This window comes from Protopterus annectens, chromosome 13.part0 (genome assembly GCF_019279795.1).
Source record: "Protopterus annectens isolate FY-2018-M chromosome 13.part0, PAN1.0, whole genome shotgun sequence".
Lineage (NCBI taxonomy): Eukaryota > Metazoa > Chordata > Ceratodontiformes > Protopteridae > Protopterus > Protopterus annectens.
In genome coordinates, this window is record NC_056747.1 from 370,717,750 (window position 1) to 370,727,911 (window position 10,162).

Below are 10,162 nucleotides of genomic sequence, written 5' to 3' on the forward strand. Positions count from 1 at the left end.
TTTATGGACATGCTCCACCTAAAGAAATCCCAAGTCACTGCGAGCCACGTGCTCTAGTGAGCTAAACCTCGCCACAACAATAAATAGAACATGCTGGAGGAATATATTCCTGTCACAGAGACTCCCCCATGCTTTGGAACAAAATTCCAAACATCAGGCATAGCCTCTCACTAACACTCTACAAGAGAAACCTTGACAAGTGGATGGGTAACAGAAAATACACCCCTGGGATCACTTCATTGGCTCTGCTTGAAAGGATCAGTTAATAAATCAATGGGGCGGCGAAAGCAGACACACTCTGGCTAGGCTAAAAATGCCCTCGGGCAGATTGGCTAATAGGTTCATAGGTAGGTACTAGGCTGACAAGTCTGTCATGCAAAGCTACAGAACGCATCATTGTGGACCTAACAAACCAAAGATTTAGGGAACCTCTAAACTCTGGATCCCACACAGTTTGGTTTTGTGAAGGGTAGATCATGCCTGCTCAACCTGGTTGACTTCGAGTCAGGTCACCAGAGCTATGGATGAAGGCAAGGTGGTTCATACAGCCTACCTTGATCTGGCCAAGGCCTTTGAGACTATTCCCCAGTCAGGAATCATAGAAAAACTCACTAAGCTAGTCATCAATCCCTACATCACTAGGTGGGCTGCAAACTGGCTCACAGATAGAACCCACAGTGTGAAAGTAGCTGACTCCAAGTCAGACTGTCGACCAGTCATGAGTGGAGTCCCACAGGGTTGAGTCCTGGGTCCTCTCCCATTTGGTATCTACTTCTCTGAAGTTCAGACCAACATGAAGGGACTCTGGCTGACCAAGTTCGCAGACGACTGCAAGTTGGGAGTCATAATTAACCCCCCAAGTGATGACGACATCCTACATAAAGGCCTCACTGACCGCAATGACTGGTGTCAGAACCATAACCTTAAGCTCAAAGCCAAAAAATGCGTAGTCATCCCCTTTGGGAAAAACCCTATTCCAATGAATTACCACACTGATGGTAGTCCACTGAACACAGAAGGTGTCATAAGAGATCTGGGAACACAGAATGACAGCAACCGCTCTTGATCACCACACTGCCACTGTGGTCAGAAAGTCCTATGTGGCACATTTCATTACCAAGGGTTTTGCATCCAGGAAGAAAGAGGTAATAGTCTCCCTTTACTCTTCCTTCATTAGGCCAATCAGAGTACAATGCCGCATTTGGCATGTACCTCACTAGATACCTACAACAACTGGAGAGGCCGCAAAAATACCTCACGAAGAGGATCCTAGGCTTTAAACACTTGGCCTATATGGACAGACTCAAAATTCCAACTATTTGCTGTCTCATAATCGCCTACTTAGAGGCAATCGCTGATTGACTTACAAAGCCATGTCTAACCCAGCTCTGTTAGAAATGCTACATCTAAAGAAATCCCAATCCCTCCACACTACATGCTCCAGAGACCTCACCCTCATTACCACAATCAAAAGACCAAGCTGGACGGACAGGTTCATAACCCAGAGACTGCCCATGCTATGAAATAGACTTCCCATACATGTCAAGTGGAGCACCTCACTGGCCCTCTTCAAGAGAGCTCTTGATGAGTGGATGGGAAATTCACCCCAGGGATCACTCCAGTGGCTCTACTTGACAAAGGCACTGGGAACTAAGGCCAGGTGGCACGATGCCAGGGTAATCCTATGGGCTAGGCTTGTAAAGCCTCCAGAGCCATTAGCCTAGTACACACCTATGAACAGGTACTGGCCAGTATATTAAAGCCACTACTAAAGGTTATGGTTTTACTTCTGGTGGTGGTTTACATGACAGTTTGTCAAGTATGTCGAATGCTCTATATAGGTAAAACCAAGGGGGCATTTAGGAAGAGTGTTTACCAACACCAGTATGACATTTCAAGGCTAGTTGAAAAGAATGCACTTGCAAAACATGTCAAAAACCACCCAAAACATTTTAAATACATGGCTATGGAAAAAGTTTTAACGGGTCCAAGAGGGGGACACTTAGATTTATTTATTTTTGCAGTAAAAAAGAACTAAAGTGGCAAATAAAATACAATGCCAGTGTACCCCCAGGGCTCAATGATGTGATTTCCATCAGTTGTGTTTTAAAGATGAAAGCTGAATTTGCTTTAAAATATTTTCTGTTCAGAGTATTTTAATTCAACTATACATTGTGTATCTTGTTGTATGTTTAGAAATAATATATGCACTGTGTTTTTAAGACCAGCTGAGTTGAAGCTGATCAATTGAAAACGTGACTAGTTTATCATACAAGTAGAGAATGTAGTGATTTTTCCATTCTGAAAAAGTCACTTAACCCATTGACGAAAGTGCCAAGTGTTTTAACAAAGAGGGTCTTTTGGTTCGTTCTAATCAAAAGGCATATCTTATGGAGAATAAGCATTCTAGTGCCAATGTACAAGAACAAAAAAAGAACACTTACAAGTGTGAGCAGTACACAAGTACCAAACTCCAGTCACACTAAATGAAAGTGCTAGAGTGAATGACTGCATATATGCAAAGTAGTAGAAAGTAATAAGGGAGAGGGGCGAAGTACCAGGGTCCAGTTACACAAGTATGAACTCTGGTCGGACTCTCAGGAGGTGCTCCTGCTGGAAGTGGGCGTGCCAGCAGAGTTCAGCTCCGTGTCCGCTGTTGTTTCTACTGGTGATGGACTACATTAAGAAATAGACTGGAGGGGACAGAACAACAAAGCTGCTCTACACAAACAAAATGGCACAATCATACTTAACAGAAACTTTTAGCAAATGATATGGAAATGGAATGCAAAACTGAAGGCACACAGAAGAAATGGAATTCAGATAAGGCAAGGCAGCAAATGTGGGAAGTCAAAAGCTGAAAATTGAGACAAAAGGAAAAACAGTGGAACAAGATAACAGCTTCAAGTATTGCAAACAGGCAGGTAAAGGAAAGTGCGAATGAAGAGGTCAATCTACAACCAGCAGTGTTGTAGCTAACTGACAGTGCCACAGTGTGACAAAATGCCAAAGAAGCTGAATAGTAAGGTATGCAAAGCAGTGGTACAACCCAGTGCTTCTATACGGTAGAAAAACTTATGCAGTAGAAGTAGAGCAGCTGAAGAAGTTTGATGTGATGGAGATGACGTGTTGAACCCAAATGACAGAATGCTCTCTGGGACCGAAAGAAAAGTCAGTGAAGAAGCCAAAGTAACCCCAACTGCAGAGAAGGTCAAGAACAGGTCATCTTTCCTGCACATATGACCAAAACATCATGACTTGGTAAAGTAGAACTGAGAAAGGCAGGAAGATGACAAGAGGGTAGCAAGGGGAAAAGATTGTCCAGCTACGATATGGACAGATTGTGTGAAATCTGTGAAAGTCAGGCATGACCGAGGAGACAGGAGAGTGGCACTGACTTGAGTAGTGCTGGCAACTGAAGACACTGTGATCCCACATTTCAAACAAAAGTGGGTCGATTCTAATGATGCTAAAACATTCAGAAGTAAACAAAAACTCAGATGGTACATGCACCAAGAGAGGGATAAAAATGCAGATGTGAGAGTCGAGCTGTGCCCAAATAGCTCTATGATCCCAGTGAGCATAAACACAGAACTACAGACACTTTGTTGTAGGAGTTTTACTTTTGCAAGAAACTTTCAAATAAGATAGGGAAATAAAAAAAAAAAAAAAAAAAAAAAAAAAGGATGAAAGTTTCATGAAATTTCATTTGACCCAAAATGGTATGCAGTGAGGAAGTTGACTAGTATAAATACCACAAAGGAGAAGAAGAAATTGCTAAATCATGCTTTTTAGCATGAAGTACATAGGAAAAATTATACAGAGAAAATGCTAGGCTTATGATGTAGTTATCCTTTAGATATACTTAATCACTAAGAAAATCTTAAAAAAAAAGGGTTCTTTCGGATAGCTGAAATGATGATAAACCACTCACATAGGACCAAGACAGCCCCCAAAGTGCCAGTTCTACCTCAAAACCTGGGTGAACGTCCTTTGTGGGAAAGTTTTACGGACATGCAATGGAATCAAAAGACCCATAGGAATGGCCCATCGACATATGTAATCCCCTCCCATATCAAACGAGGATGAAAGAGTCATCTAACTAACAAAACCATCTTCAAAAAAACAGCGCATTTCACACCTAAACAACTCCGGGACATGCAACTGGCTGACATTTTCTAACTCCTTTTCCCTACCCACTATACAACCTCCTCTTTAAAACGCACACAGATGCACTATATATTATCATGCTACTTACCAACTCACTGCCGCCAAATCCCCACTGTCCCATCTATACCCATTAACTCCTCCATAGACTAAGCTGAAAACCTTTCCCTTAAAATGTCAATGTACCTCACATGAACTTATCTATATACTCCTTCCTTTTTTTAGTTTTCCTTTCTTGTCTTATCTTAAAGACCATCTCTACTAAACATACTGTAGAGAACAACCATCATATGTTATTTCTTGCTACTTTTAATTGTATATCTAAAATCTCTATGCTTATGTAAATATGTTGTGCAATCATACATTATCCGCTATATTTTTATAAGTGAATATGAAAACCACAATGCTCATGTAAATGTCTTATGTACAGTTACGTTAGCAATTGTTCTGCAGCTTTTCTCCCCGGGCCTCCGCAGAAAACTGACAGCTCTGTCCAGTCAGACCTCCCAAGTAAACAAATGTAAAATAAATAAACTAAAATGTAATTTGTTTTTGTCTACACCTGTTCAATAGCTCCCTTGGGGCACTGTTTTGTCTCAAATCTTCCCTAGTCCAGTCTGGAATTTAGAACAGAGTACATACTACAGAAATGGATTACTTCAGTGACTGTGTATGCACTTTAAAACATACAATTATTTTACACCAATTACTACAGAGTGCAACAAACAGCACAACACAACATAAAAAAGTCAGTTAAGAATGCAGTGCATACAGCAGCATGCCGTTCAGGCAACACCAGGATGCAGTTAGCAAATTCTGGGAATAATATAGTCACTGTAATTTTTAAAAGCATGATGCAATACCACACCAAGTGTAAATGGTTATGTAGAAGTTTATTTACTTAAACACCTAACCCTACAGACTTCAGTCAGTTCAATATGCAGTATATGGCTAGCAGTCAGATGGGCAACATGTAACTTCAAGAGATGGGGCTCACTGAAAAAAAGTGTTGTGCCCTTTCCAACCTCTAAACAGTTTCAATCATGTTGCAAATTGTAGGTACCAGTCAGCTAAATTTGTGAAGGGTAGTCTTAAAAAAAAAAAAAAAAAAAAAAAAAAAACTACTTTCCTATCAAACCTCTACTACTCTAGTACAGATATAGAATTTTGACTTTACTGCTACAACATCCAGCACTAGCGAAAGTCTGGATCTTGAAAAACATCTACAGTTAATAATGTGCTTGGTTTTATTATCCGATGTAAATGTAATATTCTTCTAACATAAATGTTAGAGAATAACTCTTACGATGCCCAGACGTTGTCTATAACATAGAAAACAGACACAAGTTTGAACTGCCTAATATAAACACAAACTAAGTGTCAAAATTATGCAACACTACAAAGCAAAAAATTAAACTGCAGCTCTACCGGAGAGGCGCAAATCCCCCAACCCCCCCCATACACACCTTAAACCTTATTCAATCAAAACCCTTAACAGCAAAACATATAGCACTGACGATCTTAAAAGCCAAACTTACACAAGTTTAGAGTGATCACATTAAACCAAATACCACCTCATTCGGAATATTTTAATCAAATGGCATTTCATTCAAATATAGCTTTTGTACAATTGCAGACCATTAAGGTATACATTTTCCCTTCTCTAACAATGGATTAATTTCCCTTCCCTAACAAAAAGGGTATAAAATGACTGCTGATATGCATTCAAGTATAATGTGGAGGATTCAAGACTACCATTACTCGTGGATACATACAATATCACATCAGCACACACTCTTTTGCAACCTGCCTTTACAGTATTTTTTGTTGTGGCTACATTTAGGTTTCACAGAGTTGAGTCACTTGAAAGTTAGAATGGAAAAAAACTGCTTATCTATGAAGCCTACAAAACTCTGCTCCCACAGCTGCACAACCATGGGTGGAAGAAATCTCCACACCCCGAATTAGTATCTGCTTGCAAACAAAAACTGCACCAGTAACGGCTCCTTACAAGTGCCAGAGAATTCAATAGAAATGAACAAATGCCCACTAGTTTAAACTCGCCCACTTCTTTACTTGAACATCCTTGTGTCAGATTCAATGCTGCAGTACCCACCATCACCAAAAACAGACATTTATTAGCCCCACACCCCTTGTGCCAATACCTGCATGGAAGTTATGTTTGCTTGGTGCACTTTGAATATATATATATATATATATATATATATATATATATATATATATATATATATATATATTATACACACACACACACACATACATAATACTGAAACTATAATGCTACTCACAAAAGATTATGGATAACTGGTATTTTTTATGAATACAAACACTTACTAATGTGCACTTGAACAACTCCATTATGACTCCAGAAATCACACTGAATTGCAATTAGGAATCATAGTACCCTACCACACTTGGTACTGTGGACGCCCGCTACCTCAAGCATCTGTAAATTGTGGTTTTAAATCTGCAACTGACAATCTGTCATGTATGCTCCTTAACCATACAACACTCTGGGTCCACTTCCATTCTCCTTACTTCACTCTCACCCTAGTACTGTGCGTGTCTTTCGGCTTTTCCCGGTTAGGGGTCGCCACAGCGGAACTCCGGTCCGCTAATGATTGGAGGTAGGTTTTGACGTGCTGAGTTGCCAACTCTGACACACAATCTTCAACGAAGGGTTACGCCCATTCACGCATGCCTCCACACAGAAGACGCTCTAGCTGAGAATCGAACAGGACAACGTCTTAGTGTGAGGCGACAACGCTACCGCAGCACCACCACCGCCGCAAACTACCTCATTCTCATGCAATTCTGTTAAGCCCTTACTGTTCATTCTGCAGCTACTCCTTAACCAAAATTACATCATAATCCTTAAATCCAATAGTTCTGGTGCTCAACTACTCTGGTCTATCAGGTAGTATTATCTGTTTACACAATGCTCAAAAAGCCTCTCCAAAATAAACAACTGCTTTCACTTTAGATACACACTGACATTTTACAAATCATCTGACAGAACGGTTTACTTTTCTGTAGACAAACTGTTGCTCTAATGTTAAAAGAGCAACATAAAAAACATAGATTTTCCCAAGCGTTTTTACCTCGATGAGCTAATTAATACTTTATGGCCTGAAAAAAAAAATAATTTTCTGAACTTTTACAAAAGAACAATGCAATGCATCTCCATTGCCTTCAGCTGACTATACATCCCATCACAATACAGTTCTTACTATCACCCCTCCCAAACAAGAATGTTGCCGCTGTTCTCACACAGTTGCAATTTTGTGACAAAACGGTAAATACGACAACCACTAAACAGATTACAAATATGTGGTTCCTCAGACAATGCGCATAACACTAACCGCTATCAGCTCTTCGACGCCATACCACTATATAGTCTTTTTGATTGTGAAGCACATTCTTAAGGGGAAAGAATGAGAAATATGAAGAGTTTCCATAAAGCAAGCGTCTGCAATTTTACACTAAGTGAAGGAAGATCCCATTAACAAGTGGCATCTCCCAACAGGGCATCATTCTGAGAAAAAAAAAAAAAAGATGCATAATAATGCCCCTCCCTTTTATTCTACCTTTAAAGACACGCAAACTTGGAGATTGGTACTACAAGGCCAACTTTAACTTAACTGGACACTTCTCAACCCCAGGGAAATAAACCTGAACAAAGCCATAAACAATGGGGGGAACAAAGGCCCCCAAACTGGGTCAATTGTCAAATCTCTCTTAAAGACGTAGAATGTCGATAGAACAGGTCTTGCATTAACATTACCTTTCAGAAGGGCATGAAGTTTGATACTCAAATACCTTTCAATTATTTCTGACTTCAATCCACAATAACATGTCAAAGATCGGTGAGAAAATAAAATATCGTTATGAAGAACGGACCAATAAGCAAAATAAAAATCTACAATTAAGAGATAACGTTGACAGTGCTGTTACGTCTTTTCTCTGTAGCATCACAACCTTTAAGTTACAACAAATACCACGGAGGTGGTTAAAAAAATAAACAAAAATGGGGTTTTCTGCTCTCCTGAAAAATCACTTGCAATAGACGTATGAGAAACCTCGGCTCTGCCCCATGACATTCAGGACAACAGTATTATATGTTGACAAGTACAAAAAAAGTACCCAGCCAGGTGTGGCTTGCTAATGAGCATCCCACAAATAATTCTTCAAAATGAATACTGCTAATACCTACGCTCAAACGAGATTAAACCCCAAATGAAAAAACACGTTTCTTGTCTTTTATTGCAGTGTACTCCTCAAACGTATCTTGTGCATCCCGTTTTCGCTAACCGGCAAAGCTTCAAACACATTAAAGCTAAGCTCTCTTCAGGCCTTGCTTTTGGGAGAAGAGCAGTAAGGATATAGTATCCAGCATGCCAGACTTCCAACGTCATGCCAAAGAACTCTGCTGAGGCAGACGCAATAAAAACTCATGTCCTGTGAATTTCCTCGTGACCTCAAACAGCACTTCAACATCAGTAAGAAGAGATCGAATGCAAATCCTTTTCCTTCCTGCAGAAACTCTTCAGGTGCCCAAATACCCATAAACAAAAATGCAGAAAGAAGAGCTGGATTACAACATTAAACGCTGCAAAGCTGCACTTTGTGACAATTTAACAAAGTGCACTCTGATTCAGATTACCAGAGAGCCCAAACAAAAAAACACTGCAACTGTAATCAGCACGAAAATGAAATCCCACCTGTGTGCGGGGATGCGCTGGGTCCCCATGCCCTTGCCCACCAGAAAATGCACGTCACTCAGTACTTCATTGTTAAACAGAAAAGCAAAACGCTCCTTCACAGTAGTCTTTGTAGCTTGCCAATTATACACAGGCTCCCGATACACTAATACTGCAGCCGCTGCTGCCCCTACGGGCCCAAATCCACCTCCGGCACCGACAGCCTGTGGCGAAGAGGCAGTCGAAGACCCAGCAGAGGGAGCAGAAAGTGGATTACTGCCTGGACCACCGGGGCCAGGCCCGCTAACAGACGATGATGAAGCCCCATTCCCGTTGGCCCCAAGCCCCAGATTGTTGTTGCTGTTGCCATTGCCAAGTCCCGGGCAGGGGAGGCCACTGCTCCCACCCGCCGCCATCTTGGATGGAGGATGCCGTTGATGCTGCGGGTGACCCGGAGTGTTTACAAACAGAGAGAGGCGGCAGCAACGCATGGGGGTGGGCCTTAAAGGCACCCCTGACACTTGAACAGGAGTCTACCCAGCTCCACCACCATCCTTTAAATTAAATAGCTCACCAGGTTTTAAGCGGTAAGACCTGTCCACCCCATTTCCATCCTATTAAATTAATAAAGCTAGATGCGGCCACCACAAGTCGCCCCATTTTGACGTCACGAAAAAAGCGGAAAGAGTACTTTGGCCCATAGCTGTTAATTATAGTGTTGATAAATATACATAAAAGCACTTTAGGAGAGTTACTTGGGGTACGTTGTGTATGTAGGTAATAAGTGTTGCTGCAAATATATTTGGTGGAGTAGTGAGTTATGACTGGGTCTCTGATAAATCATAAACAATTTTGTGTGTTCGAGAAATGGATAGAAAGAAATTCCGTGAAAGAAGTAGGCAGCAAAGCTCTGGAATTCTCTTGGCAATCAGTTTCGAGATCAGCTGACATAGAGGATTACGGTTAATTCTCTATTCGTCACCAAAGTGCTATGTGTTGGAGGCGTGGATTTCAAGAAGTTCCCATGGAAAGGAACAGGTGTTCACTTCGAGAGCTGTATTTACATGTGTTGAACACATAAGTGAGTTAGGAGTAGACATTTCATTGTAATTGTAATGCATATCTATTCCCATAACGGCTGTTAATTGTAGGAATGTGGAGTGACGTTTGACGGTTTTGAAACCCCTTTTATGAAGAAACTGCTTTAAAAGCTGTCCAGGCACTTCTCAAATGTACCTGATTTTGGCTAAAATAGGTTCATAGGTAGGTACTAG

General features: G+C 40.9%; 1 protein-coding gene across 2 annotated transcripts in view; it reads right to left on the reverse strand.

Moving 5' to 3' along the window:
- LOC122787331 (BTB/POZ domain-containing protein 2-like) overlaps positions 1 to 9,542 on the reverse strand; it is a 555,231-nt gene extending 545,689 nt beyond the window's left edge. The window contains exon 1 of one of the 2 annotated variants that reach the window (XM_044053980.1): positions 8,910 to 9,542. In XM_044053980.1, coding sequence (XP_043909915.1) covers positions 8,910 to 9,379 — 470 coding nt within the window. In that variant the 5' untranslated portion in view covers positions 9,380 to 9,542. The remainder of the gene's footprint in view (positions 1 to 8,909) is intronic. The other variant, XM_044053979.1, reaches the window with a different exon arrangement.
- Between the last annotated feature and the right edge of the window lie 620 nt (positions 9,543 to 10,162).